At 30.6% G+C, this 14,822-nt stretch overlaps 2 protein-coding genes across 3 annotated transcripts in view; one reads left to right on the top strand and one right to left on the bottom strand.

Moving 5' to 3' along the window:
* LOC117175141 (wolframin) overlaps positions 1-10,772 on the top strand; it is a 17,185-nt gene extending 6,413 nt beyond the window's left edge. For both annotated transcript variants that reach the window (XM_033364719.1, XM_033364720.1), the window contains exons 3-6: positions 1,356-1,572; positions 1,702-1,940; positions 5,059-6,263; positions 8,414-10,772. In XM_033364719.1, coding sequence (XP_033220610.1) covers positions 1,356-1,572; positions 1,702-1,940; positions 5,059-6,263; positions 8,414-9,208 — 2,456 coding nt within the window. In that variant the 3' untranslated portion in view covers positions 9,209-10,772. The remainder of the gene's footprint in view (positions 1-1,355; positions 1,573-1,701; positions 1,941-5,058; positions 6,264-8,413) is intronic.
* Positions 1-14,223, bottom strand: part of LOC117175142 — a 98,294-nt gene extending 84,071 nt beyond the window's left edge. The window contains exon 1 of the mRNA XM_033364724.1: positions 14,098-14,223. The gene's annotated coding sequence lies outside the window, so the exon portion shown is untranslated. The remainder of the gene's footprint in view (positions 1-14,097) is intronic.
* Positions 14,224-14,822: the final 599 nt, after the last annotated feature.

Below are 14,822 nucleotides of genomic sequence, written 5' to 3'. Positions count from 1 at the left end.
ATATATCTAGTCGGGAGTGGTGCTGACTGAAAACAGATGATTTGGAGCGATTCGCACGCCATCTGTTGGTCATTCTAAGGACTTATTGAACTACCCTCGTAAGATAAAAAATTCAAATATTAACTATTTGGAAAAAGCACAGAAAAGACGAAAGAGGACATAGGCTCCTATATGTGACCCTATATAGGTTCCTGCATTAGAACCTATGCAGATGCACAGTAGTTTTTATTTAATCGTAAAAAACAACATTAAAAATAAAAAAGTTATAAAAACAAGGAAATAAGAATTAGTATGATTCAATTTTGATGCATATTATGAATTGTAATGATATACATTTATTGAAATAATACATGTTTCAGTGCAGCTCAGAATACAATTTAAAGCGAACTGAGAAACAAATACAAAAATAGTCATGATAAATACAATTTGCTTTTTATTTTGCAATTTTTTAATAAGTATTCCCAGGCAGATTTACATAAAAAATGTATTATAATTGATATAAAAGTGTTGTGTATAATGTAGAAAAGTTTACATGTTGGACAAAATCGAGTGCGAAGTCCGAGAGACGTGATGAAAATGTGTTCGTGAAAGCCAAAAGAGTTTTAACAAAAGAGAGTTCAAAATCACAAAATTACAGTTGTCGGTCCGTTCACCTTTGATTTTAAAAGGTCTGTGACCGAATGCGGACGAAATGCAAAGATCAAGTGAGGAGTGCGATTGCCATCAGTCGCGTTTAAAATGTTTGCACAAGAATGTGAAAAAATATAAAGACCGAGCGCGTAGCGCGAGGTAAATACATAATCGAGCGCGAAGCGCGAGAACCAACAGTCGCGCGCCCTAGTAATTTACTGTCGGCCCTTGTATTTCTGATTCATTTCTCATTCAAAAAAATTCAAGTTACATACAAAGAAAGTATATCAAAAATGATCCCAGTTTTAGTTTCTTTGAAAATAAATTTTAGCGACATTCCTACTCAAAAGAAGTACATAAACGTAGTTTATTATCTTCTGATACATTTTGCAAAGTTTCAGTCCGATATTTTATTTACAAAAAAGTTATTAAGTTCAAAGAAAATTCAGTAAACTGAAAAAGTGAGGTCGGTAATATAGGTAGAAGAGTGTGTCACATGTCCTTAAAAGAATTTAAATTAGCATTGAGATTAAAAGAAAGCAATCATCGATAAACAGGTGGTGTCATACTTGTGATCGGTAACCTAGTTTCGATTAACATTGATCAACTCTGTGATTAAGGATCAATAGACACCATGATTGAATGTTTTTTCCTTTAATAAATCAACAATCCTACCTTTTGTTAATAATATACTAACAAGTTGAATAAAAACTATTTTAAAACAGAACTCGACGTCGACAAGGAAGAAAATGCGAAGTTGGGAGTTTATTGGTTGACAAAAGCTTCTGAACAGGGGAATATAGAAGCGACCGACATTCTTAAAAAGTGTTTAGCTACTGGTCGTGGAATCACCGAACATAATTATTATGACGTGAAAAGCTGCTTAGACATGTCGCAAGATGAGAAACTAGCCAGACGTGCGGCCAGGGAAATGTTCAACAGGTATTTCAATTCTAAATGTTTTCAATTAAAAATATTGCCTTTTCAAAGATTCGAATAATTCAATAAACGCTTGATTTAACAATTTTCAATCTTAATCATAAGACTAATATAATTTGAATTTGATAATAGTTTATCGAATGGAGAAGACTTCATAACAACTGAACAGCTCCAGAGAAGAATGAGAGACCTGACTTTTCCATCTACAAGTAGAGGAAAATTGTATTCAAGCTCTCGCTCAAACTATTCTTCCAATTCGCAAAAATCCTTAAAAGACAGTTTGGGCGATACTTTTCCTGGGGATGGTCTTCCAGAAAATTCCAATGTGCAAAAGGACGAAGACGCTGAACGGTTTGGTGATTCAGTTGCAGGTAAAGAATAATTTTCTAAATATACTTGAAATTTCAACCCAAAATCTATTGCATTTTCAACAAAATAGTTGTATTTTCAACAAAAAAGATTAATTTTCTATCTAAAGAGACGAATTTTTAATCTACAAAAATTAAATTTCAAGCAAAAACAATTGTATTTTTAATCAAACAGTTTCATTTTTATGACAAAGAGACGAATTTTTTAGAAGACAATTGAATTTTTAACCAAGAACTTTTCAACCAAAAAAGATAATTTTTTAATAAAAAATGATCTATCTAAAAAGATAAATTTCCAGAAAAATATTTCAATTTTCAACCAAATAATTAAATTTATAACAAAATAGTGGAATTTTGAACTAAATAGTGGAGTTTTGACAGAAATAATGGAATTTTCAACAAAATAGTTCAATTTTTGAAAAAGAAATTAATTCTCAACCAAGCAGTGGCGTTTACAACCAAATAAAAGTGAATTATTTACAAAACAGTTGAATTTTCAACGAAAAAGTCCAATTTCAACATATTAGTTCAATTTTCAACTAAAATGATCGAATTTCGACCAGAAATGGATTGATTAAATTTTTAGTTGCAAAAAGGTTCCTTCAGAGGAAAAACGAATTTTCAGGAAAATAGTTCAATCTTCAACCAATAAAATTAATTTTTAAGATGGTAGTTCAACGTGGTTTAAACCAGAATAATAGATAAATTAATAGGTTAATTAAACAACCAAATACCAGGATGGCCACAAAATTACATTTTCCAATTTCCCTGAGAATTCCGTGACTTTTCCTGAGATTTAAACGAATTTCTCTGACAGGAAATTATTACAAAAGCGAATAAGGTTTCAATAATGTGCCAAACAAAATAGTGAAACTAGCCACGAAAATGCGCTTTACACAGCAGTATGGATTAAGTAAGTCAGACAACTCAGAGGCGCCACTAACAAAAACAAAATGTCATATGTATAATGCATATTTAAAAAAAAAATTTTTGTCTACTTTTCACCAAAGTTTTTTTTGCTCTATTAGTTTTCGAGTAAACAGGGGGTCGCTAGCTTGCGGTCAACTTAGCGGCACCCTCTACAAAAATGATTAAATTACAAAAAATGACTAGGTTAGATTTTTTTCTATTTTTTTGCAACTATCTAGATGGAAAATACTTATAAAATATTAACACGGTATTTTTAAAGCATAACCCAGGAAGAAAATAATTTTAACCCCTAATCGTTACAAAAACAACTCCCTTATTTGTATCTGAATACAAACCTGCAGACTGATACCAAGAATTGTATACATTTACTGTTGGGATTTTTGTGCTGTTTCTTTGTTTTGCAATGGCACATAAATTACTTTTGTAGAATTAAACCTTATATAAAAAAGCAACACCCTGTAATGATAACACGTATTGAAAAAAAGTCGATATTTATACGTAGATGGAACTTACTTATAAAATAGTAACATGGTACTTTTAAGCACAATTATTTCTCACCCCTAATCGTTACAAAAATAACCCCCGCAATGTATAAGATAAAATTTCAACATCTTTTAGCAACATTATTTTCCAGTCTATGTGTGTATATTTAAAAAATATGGTTGACCCTTTTCGATGTATCTTTTAATGCTTTTAAACAACTTCCAGCACAACAACTTTTCACCAGAACAATCCATTCTCATATAACAATCTAAATTTTCAGAACAAAATCGGAAAATTTTTTGAAAGCAGATTTTTTCTAAAATAATTTTTTCAGATAGTGATTAAAACTATTTTTAAAGATAAGTTGAAATAATTTTAAAACCCTAAAAAGCAGTCGTGTGACTAGGGATGCTGAGTATATACATGTATGTTTTAAAATACATTTTGGATTTTATTTGTGTAATAACCTATGAGAACCGTTTGTTTTAGTATCCCCAGAAAACTACCCTTATCGTGAAATTCGTCTGAATTTTTTAAGTGGTAGATTGTGTGCATTTCTGGACAACTGCATTAGTGAAATCCATATAAGTTCACCCTTATCCAGGTAGATCGGTCACTTGATTTTTTTATCGACTCAATGCTGTAAGTGATCAAGTTTTAGTAACCCGAAAAAACTGCCCGTATCGTGAAGTAGGTTAACGTATACAATTCTTGGCATCAGTCTGCAGGTTTGTGTTTCGATACAAATAAGGGGGTTGTTTTTGTAACGATTATGGGTGAATAATAATTTTACTCCTGAGTTATGCTTTAAAAATACCGTGTTAATATTTTATAAGAATTTTCCATCTAAATAAATTCTTTGTTTTTAATACGTTTTTGCAGCACAGGGAGTTGCTTTGTAAAATAAGGGTTGCTTTTATATAAGTGTTTCATATCACATTGGAACGCAAAAAAATCTAGTCTAGTCATTTTTAAAATACTTTTTTTCATTACAGGGGGTAATTTTTTAAAATAAGGGTTGATATTACTAAAGCGATTCATAGCGCATTGTAAAGCAGAAAAAATAGCAAAAAAAATTTAACCAGCCATTTTTTAATTTAATTATTTGCGTAAAGGGCGCCGCCTTGTTTTCTCGAAAAATAATAAAGCAAAAAAAAATTTGGTCGTAAAAAATAGCAAAAGAATATGCATTATGTGACTTTTTTTTTCGTTAGTGGTGCCGCTGAGTTTTCTGACCTGATTAATTAACTAAAAGACATGTGTCCAAACTGTGAATAAATAAATAATTACAAATAAAAAACTAAGAATCGAATTCTAGTTTAAAGAATCTACATTGAAAAAATATTTATATTGATATTAGGAAGTGCTTCCAAAATATTATAAAAAACATATCAATTTCTATTTTCCCTGACAGCTACTTTACTTCCCTGACGTGTGGCCACCCTGAAATACTTATTAGTAGACTTTCCAATCAAAAATAATTGACATTTTTTATTTTCATATTTGATTCTATTAATCCAGGCTACATTAAAGCGAAAAATTGGGAAAAGGAAAAGTTTCTTGAAAACAGGGGGAAAAAAAGGAATTCTTCAAAAAAGGGGATAGAGGGTGCAGTCTTTAAATATATTCAACTACTTAGATATTTAATTAACTTAGTCATCAATTCAATTTCCGCACATCCCCTAATAATGCGATGTTCAATTTTCAGACTGGTCAGATCATCAAGGAGAAAAGATAACAGAATCTGTTCTGGTATCAGCTGCAGCGAGTTATGCTCGAGGTCTTCTTCCAATCGTTTCAAACGCCCTCTGTCTTGTAGATTCAACCCAAATGGAACTAGAAACAGTTCCCTTACTCCAGAGACCTTTCGTTCATCCCCTAGCTTCACTGAAACGTCTCTACTCTTGGCTCATCGATACTTTAGGCAGAAAATCAATGCCATTGAGAAAACTATTCTTCACGACACACGTTCACACATTGCTTCTACTTCTCCTCTATTCAATGTTCGGAACCGAAAGTCTCATACTTTTTGTCCCCATGGCTCTCTACTACCTCTCGTTCATCGTCATGGTGGTTTCCACTTTCCAAATGTTGCAACGGAAACGTGAACTCACAGATTTCCGTCTTTGGTCTGGACTCTTCCTCAGCTATTCAGGTGGAAATTTAAACCCAGAAGAAGCGGAATATCAATTCTGTCGCAATAACTTAAAACCATACGGTCACTTTTTCCTAGCTCTGCTCCTGAATCTGATGATTTATCCGATCATCGCTCATCAGTGGACTCCCCAATCAGAGTTCACTATCGTCGCTCTTTCGTTGACTCTTGTAACTCTAATCAATTTCGCATGGAAAGATACTTCAAAAATGCCGGATATATTAGCTCTCTTTAGTTTTGGAGTTCACGTATTGGCGAAGTATCCATATGAAACTGACATTGTTGTTGCTCAGACCTGGAGATTTTTGGACATTAGAGTTCCGACTTTTGCATCCTATGTTGTTGGAAATGGAATCGAGTTTTGTTTGAACTTTCGAGCTGTCTTTTATCTTTTGATTCCGGCAGTCTTTGCGAAAATGGCTGCGCGAGAAGGATGGAGGGGAACGTACAAAACTTTGATTCCGCATTGTGTTACGTTGAGCTGGTGGCAAATTGCGATTCTTTCTTCGCAAGGTGCGACCTGGTATGGATTGATTAGAGGGACTCTTGCGTTGGTTGGAATGGTTCTATTTCTACCGATTGCTGGACTAGCTTCCATTGTTCTCCCGATTGTGGCGACAGCTAAATATCTTTCGGAAAGCGATCTTGCTATGAGAATTGCCCTTACTGCTTTATTGGGAGGATTGCCCTTTTTGGCATCTTGGTATCTGAGGAAAGTCCGGGCTGCGAAGTTTAACTGGATTATCACCTGCATTCAGGTAAGTTTCTATCATTGTCGTGAATTTAAATGAGAGACTGAGAACGACAACTAGATAAATCCAAAAAATGGAATTTTACGGGAGCAACAAGAAGGGTTTTCTTTGATAGGATTTAAAACACCAAATTTTCAGGAAATTATAGAAGCCAGTGATCTTTATGAGTTGTATTTTCAAGATTTACAAACATTAACAAAAGAATGTTTTCAAAGTAGGAGAGAGGAGGAAAAACAAAATGTGCATTACCTAGTTGTCATACTTTATATTTTTTTAATGTATTTTTGAGTGCTTAACATTTATAAACAAATTTCAAAGGGATTTGTAAACGGTCTTTTGTTACGAAAAAAAGAAAAACATTACACGTGGCAGAAAACATAAGTTTAATATATCTCATTTCTTCTGAGTAAATGGAATGAAAAACGAAGTGGACTTTACCTAGTGTCATTCTCAATTATTTTATACATCATTTTTCGGGGTTGCTACAAAATCCAAAATTAGAAATTTCCTAACTTTTCTCTGATTAATTTGTCATTTTCCCTGAACGTTATAAATTTTTCTTTTAAATATGAAAGCAACCTTACATCTAGAAAATCAATAATGTCAATGCAACACACATTTTTTATTAAAAAATGGTCTTAAAAACTTCTAATGACAACAGTCAAATAGAACTTTATAAGGAGTCATCAACAGTTTAAGTAATACGATTAGGGTGGGGGGTGGGGGGGGGGTAAATCTTACTGTTTCTTATGAGGGTGGGATTGGAAGCCCTTACGTAAGAAAAAATATTACCGAAAAATGGTAAGTCCACATGTATTAAAACTTGTGGGTATTGCTTTTTCAACAAAATAGAGAAACTTTTAACCTAAAAGTTCATTTTATAGACAAAAATATGATTTTTAAATTCAGAAGATTAACTTTATACTAAAAAGACGAATTGTAAATAAAATATATAAACTTTCAACCAAATAGTTGCATTATCAATCAAAAAAGACAAATTTAGAACCAAAAAGTTGACTTTTCATATGAAAAAGACAAACTTAAGACCAAAAATTAAATTTTCAACTAAAATAATTAATTTTCAAAAAAAAAGGAAATTTTAAACTAGAAAGATTTTTCAGTTAACATAGAAGAAAAATGTCATCCAAAATGTTGAATTTTTAAGCCAAAAAGACGAATTTTCTACAAAGCAATCGAGTTTTTAACAACAAAATATGAATTTGTAACAAAACAAAAAAATTTATAAAAAATTGAGTCTTTAACATAAAAAAGACTAGTTTTCAATATATTTCCTGATTGAAATTTAGTCTAAAGTAAGGATAAGATTATCATGTAAACCCTTAGGGGATACATTATGAATAAAAAAGAAGATTAAAGACTAGTTTTCAATCAAAATTATGAATCTTCGATCAAAAAAGATGAATTTTGAACAAACAAAATGGGTTTTCAACAAAAAATGGAATATTTCAATTTTCAGTTTAAAAAGTTTATTTTCAATGCAAACTCCAAATTTTTAAGAAAATAGTTAAATTTTCTACCAAAAAAAAAATTAATTTTCAACCAAAAAGATCAAGTTTTTTGCGCAGACGGAAAAAATAACATAAAAAATATTAAAAGATCAATTTTCAACCAAAAACCTACATTTGCAACTCAGAAGATTAATTTTCTACCAAAAAGATGAATTTTTAACAAATACATGAATTTTTAACTAAAATTATGATTCTTCAACGAAACAAATGTTAGTTGGAGCAACCTCAATCGAAACAGAATTAGTTTCAACAAAATAGTTGAATTTTCGATAACAAAAAAAAACGAATGATTTTAACAAAATTATTGCATTTCCAACAAAAGAATTAAATTAATTTCAACTTTAGTTTATCGAAAATTCCCTGACTTGATCGAATTTTTAAACTTGTTAGGAACTCTATTTTTCATGTTTAAATTCTAAATCAAATTTTCTAAAAAAATGATATTTTATTACAAAAAAATATCGCACGTGACAGAAGACATAAGTTTAATCTCATCACTTCTGAGTAAGAGAGGAACAATAAAATGTACTTATTTGTCATTCTCAACTATTAAAATTTTTGGTTCATATTTTTCTCTACAAAAACTGCAGTCAACGTTGTCGAAATTTAACACTATTTTTTTTCTAGCTCGCTCTCGGATTCGTAGCAGGCATCTTTCTCTCATGGCCAGTAATAGTCGGCTACAAACAAGAAGTTGGCTCAAGTCCCTACGAAATTATACCTACTCTCTCCTGGGAACAATACCAAAACCATTGTCACCAACCAGCATGGGAGGAAACATCCTCAAAAGCTCAGGTACAAGTTTACTGTGCCCACCTTGAAGGAATCTCAGTTTCTTGGGAAGGCTACGTGACCAATGTTCGACTAAAATCAGTGAAAAATAACGTCGCACTACTAGTAAATCAACTCCCAGAACTCGTAAGAGTCCCAATCAGCTGCTTGCTAGGGAAACGATATCAGGACGAGGATTGCAAATCCGGAAACGACATGCGCAAAAGCGACTGTCGAACCTTCCTCGATATCCAAAAGAGAAAAAACAGATGTCATCTCGCAGACTGGGATTGGTACGAATTTGAAATTTCCGTGAAAATGAAAAGCGGCATGTGGGGAAGCAATGCAGAGGTTATTTTACTAGGGGATCAATCATTCAAGAACTTTAGTTTAAATATTTACCCTGGGGATAAAATTTGGTTCTCTGGATCGCTTTTAAATAGTGGGTTAGAAAGCGAATCTTTACTGGGAGGTTCGGAACCGCACATCGATTTGGAAGAAGCTGGATGTCTCGCTTGTCACACTATCGATTTGAAATCTTCTAAGCGGTTTAGGTATCAGATAAACTTAAAAAAGATTTTGAAAGATGTCTTCTTAGGTTTAAAGACTGTTCTGAATTTCTTGTTCAATCCCATAGTGATATTTAAATGATCGTGTCCTTCGATCCAGTGTTATTAATTCAAATAGATATAAAGTTGGGTGTCATTTAATCGTAGAATCAGAGAACCAAGAAAATTCCAGACAAAAAACAGATTCATGTTCTTGTTTGATCGATTATAGCTTCTATTCCGATTGAAAATTGTTGGAAGCTGTAAGTAATTTTGTAATTTATCCACTGGGCGCGCGCGTTTACCTAAACCAAGGTTTGAACCAGGGACCCGGCCGAAACAAAATGCTTTCGTGATTCTCGTTCTATTTTTATATGTACTGCCAAAACGTAACTTGATTAAGGTTACGTTATTCAAAATGCCGAAATTATAACGCATTTTTTTAATTGCGCGTAATTGTAAAAAACAGTTTATTAGAATCCTTTTGCATCTTATGCAAATATTAAAAGGCAGATGGGTAAAATATAACGTTATAACAATTTCGTTTTTAATTTTTTTCCAATCTGTCAAAACGTAACGAAAAGAACACGAGAGATTCGGTACTTTTTGGATAACGTCACGAACTGAAGGTTGCGGACCGGTTCCTGGTTTGAACCTCTTCAAACCAGTTCAATTTTTTGTTACCTTTCACTCAGGCATTATAGATTACATACTTGTACATTTATGAAAAAACGATATCAGTATATTTAGAATTCATCTATCATAATTCTATTTAAGTGTATTTTCCTAAGTGTTGCGAACAGGAAAGTATTGAAATGAGTCTGATATTTTTGTATTGTGTTATAAATAGGACTAATTACTTAGTTCCCCTTTTTGTTGACAAAACAGGGATTCAATTTCTTGAAATTGGAGTATACGCTTAGCATTGTGTCTTAGTCTGTAGATAATTTTTTTTTAGATTAATTTAATGATAACTATTTTTTTCTTTATAATTAATGTTTAGAGTATAGGAAATTCAATGTCAGGTGCTCTAATATTTAAACATTTGAAATTTCTGGTGCTTCTAAAGTTATCAAATAAAAACTTCAAGCTCTTCCAAAGTTGACGGATTTTGAATATGAACAATTTTATTATAGAATACTTATATTATTCAGTTCTTGGAAATATTGAGAGCTTTTAACTAAACTTTAAAATTATAATTATTTAGTTGAATTTTTAGTAATTTAGAAAAGAATTGAAGAGCCGAAACTCTGAGTTTAAATGAAGAACAAAGTCTATTGACTGGAAAAACTAGATCTGAAGATGTTCCTCGATATTAGAAACTTAAAGAAAAGTTTCTCCATATTATTTCCAATTTTGGAATGTGCTTTAAGAAAATCCTTTTTGAAAACTATCATTTATTTTTTATATTAAATTTGATTCAAAAGTTAACAGACTTTGTGAATTAGAGGGTACAAAACTGTTTTAGCGGTTTTTTATAGTTTGTAGTGTAGACTATAAATTTTAGACTCACTTTCAAATTGGGAGATAAAAACACTTGATTATTTACAAGAGTGTAAACTTCAGATATTTTGAAACCGTGGGACATTAGAGACCAAAATATTAAACAAGAGTCCAGGAAAGGAGTGCCTTGATGTATTTAGTTCGTTTAAAATGGCTTTATTGTTTGAAATTGAGAGTCTTCTAAAATAAATCTATTTACCACTGAACTGAGTTTTAATGTTTAATCTTCACAATCCTTATATTTAAATTCTTTAAATTCGCAAATTGAAATTTTACAGTTTATTGTGAATTGCAGAATTCAAAGATTTAAAAATATATATGTAGACTGGATATAAAATATTTTTAAAAAATAGAGGTATAGTAGGTTCAAAGATGCATTATAAGGGAAAGATTATTATATAACATTTTAGGATTAAACAAACACATCTTCTATTCAATATTCAATATTCTTGAAAAAAAAACTTTCTAAAATTGATATTAGATTTCGAAAAAAAATCAAACTCCTAGAATCAATAAGGGGTCAACTTTAAATAAACAGAGTAAACTATACATTATACATACTTATTCAACAATTAATAAAAAGTAGCCTGTTTATGACGATGGAAAAATACGTAAAAAATATTTGGTTAAATATCATTAATGACTTCGGATCAATGTTCCTTTCAAATAAATTCCTGTAAAAAAACAGGACCAAAATAGTTTTAAAAGTGTAGAGCATTATTGTTCCTTTAAAATAATGCCCTGTGGGAAATAAAAGACAATGACAAACAAAATAGTGACAAAAAATGAAAAGAATGAGAGGAAAATCAACGTAGTGACTATTGTAGATAAAAAAAAAAATAGTTATCAACAGCCATCCATTCAAAAATAGATGCCTGTTCATTGCAGTTCCCCTCTTCATTTTCGGGGCTCTTCGGCATGTAGCCACGTTCGTAAATCGTCGGGTAACCGCCTCGACGAATTCGATTCAAGCGTTCGTTCTTTGAGTCGATAAAAAAAAACAAATAACCCGGATTCAATTGGTTTGAATACATTTTTTTCCAATGCTACCTACGTATAATTAAAATCATTCACACCGAAGTAATCTACCTACCTTCCTAGCTGTATCAAAAATTTGCAAAACAAAATCAATCCAACAGACACACTCAACGATTCTCACACATACCGCCCAGGTGTAAAAATCCTACACTAGGGATAGCGTCCCGGGACGTATCCAATACCTGAGCTTATAGGCCATGTTAGGGCATTTTTCACTCAAACTTGAAGACCTGAAATCGTACATCGTTTAACCTTTAAATCAAAATTGATTAATTTGTTTTCACAAAGTGTGGTCCGATTATTCCAAGAATTCGATTATAAGAAATAAGAAAAATGTGCTTCGTGTTTAAAAACAACTTATGATTGAACTTAATATTCCACTGTTAAAAGACATTTTAGTTAGGTAGTGAACAATTTATTATTTCAATAATACTTCGTGGAAAAATTTCAAGTTAGACGCAAATTCTCAAACACACAGGCACACATACATATATTTTGCGCCCAATTTTATTGATAAAACGATGTACGCTGATACAAAATATTCACTAGAATATTTATATATCTGAGAAGAAGACATCCTGTTCTAGATAAATAATTTTGGTGTCAAATTAAATTTTTACTACAAATTACTTTACTTTCTGCTTTGAAATTGAATTTTATACTCAAATTCGATTCTGAATCATTAAAATTAAAGAATTTACAGATTTTAAAGTTAAAAATTGAACGGTTTCAATTCAAAAACCTTAGTATTTGAACAAATATTAATGTCAGAATAAAACGTCATAAACTATTTTTAAAAAAAATTTTAAATCACTTCAAATCAATCGATTCACAGTTAAAATCTTTTATTCACTTTAAAATGCTATACAAATATTGTTTCAGTAAAAAATGATCCATGTTCAACCCATTCAATTCGAAATTTTTTTATTCAGAAAAAGAACATTTATTTAATTATTAGCAGTATTTGACTGTTCATTTTAAAGAAACAATTATAAATCAAATATTCAAAGCTAAACAATTTTAAATTGACTTGTTGGTTTTATGTATAAATAATGATTTCATATCATTTAAAACACAAAGATAGACTTTTGCAGATTTCGAACAAAAAATGTAGTCTTCTTAAGAATTGTGAAAGCTTTAAAAATTATTGAGAAAAAAGAAAATTAAAAAACATTTCAAAAGATTTTTAAATTTCCGAAAAAGAATCTGAAAGATTTTAATTAAATTTGTTCAATCTTGCAGTATTTAAGCCACAAATGTAGAAAAAATTCGAATCAGATTAAAAGAACTTTATAAGTTTTCAACAAATTTTTTAAATAATGTATAATTTCAAAAATTTTAAACCAAATGTAGATTTTTTAAGATTTTGTAAGCTTAAAATATAATACAAAAAATTCTTGATATTCCCAAGAAAATTTAAAGGTATTTTTTACTTTGAAAAATAAATTTTAAGAGAATGTATCAAAATATATTTTTCTAATTGATGCATAAATAACAATTGAGCATTTATTCATTTGAAACTACTTAAAATAAAAATAATCTAACTTCTATTTTAAAGAGTGTTCAGTTCAAAAACAATTGGAATCATTAAAATTATAATTGTAATACCTTAAATTTCTTAAAATCCTAAAAATTATGATTTTGAAAATTTACAACTTTATTGATTCATTCTTCAATTTAGAACATTGAAAATGATAACGCGGATTCATGTTTTTTTTAATTGAATGCGAATCTTTGAACTGTACGATTTGTCGAATTTTAAACATTTTAAGTACAACTGCCTTTAAATTACAATCTATAATTTTAAAAGTTTAAAATTCAAGACTTTCACTTTGAGTGCATTCGCATATCAGTTTTTATTACGTCAAATGAAAAATTCTTTGACCTGAAGTGTTCGGATTTTGTAATTTCAGAGACCGTGAAAAGTTCTCACGGACTGGGAAAAAAACAAATAATAATTTTCAATAAGAAAAATTCCGTCCAATAAAGACGATTTAAAATGAAACGAAATTGTTAATGCCTTGAACATATAGTAATATAATAAAAATTGGTCCTTGAGGTTTTTTTCGTGTCGAAGGAAAACGGAAGCTACAATTTTGAGAACATGCTGAAATTCCTTCGATACGCAGTTTTCTCACGAAATCGTTTCTTGGTCTCCAAATTAGATTTAAACATTCTGAAGAACTGATATTAACTTTAAGAATGTTTTGAAGAACAACGTTAGTTAGAATGTTAGCAGACAAATTTTTGAATTTTACGAACCAAGAAAAAATATACAAACTGATATAAGAAATGCACATTTAGAAAATCCACTCGCTAATTAAACAATGAAGTTGTAATTTAGCTGCCACTACGTCGTTTTCAATTTAAATTACAACCTATCTCCGTGTTGGTTCGAAACTTTAATCCTGCAACATGATTGGAGATAGGAGGGACCCAAAAACAACTTACGTTCGCGGATTCCCTCGTCGGAGCGATGGCAGCATTGCCTCTTCAGGCCAAGTCCCCAGAGATCACTTCTCTTCTGCGAAGACCGGGGACTTTGCAGGGGCCAATTTTTCTCGGGATCCTTCAGCCCTTATAAGTTCGTATAAGCCGAAACCAAAAAATAAAAAAATTTAATTGAAAATATATAAAATATCCAGAATGCCATTATTTCTTAAATTTTGGTCGATTCTGCCTTTCATTCGGTAAATATTCGTAATTTCTCACGGTTTAGAGATAAATACACTCTTTTTGCGAAACCCAAGGTTTTTTTGTATATAGGATCAATTGCGAAAGTCGGCAAGCATCAGCGAACCTTTTTGCAAGAATCCATTACCATTATCAATCAAATTTTTAAATATTATGTTTTAAATGTTTTTGAAATAATGATTAATAATGAATAATTTCGAATTAAACGCTTGTGAAATTAAAATATATATATTACTATTTTGGACAATTTAATTCGAAAAAATAGTTGAATTGTAAAAATTTGTAATTCGAAGCGCTAACAACTAAACAGTTTTATTTTGAATTGAAGGATATCACGAAATTGAATGATTTCAGATTAAAATTTCGAAAATAGGATAATTTAAGAACATTAAAACTGGAATATTTTAATATTCGAATTTTTGAAATTAAATCATTTATAATTAAAAGCGTTCAAAATCAAATAATTGAAAATTGAAAACTTT

Source organism: Belonocnema kinseyi, chromosome 6 (assembly GCF_010883055.1).
Source record: "Belonocnema kinseyi isolate 2016_QV_RU_SX_M_011 chromosome 6, B_treatae_v1, whole genome shotgun sequence".
NCBI classification, from domain to species: domain Eukaryota; kingdom Metazoa; phylum Arthropoda; class Insecta; order Hymenoptera; family Cynipidae; genus Belonocnema; species Belonocnema kinseyi.
The sequence above is the reverse complement of the archived record's forward strand: the minus strand, read 5'-3'. Positions and strand labels throughout refer to the sequence as shown.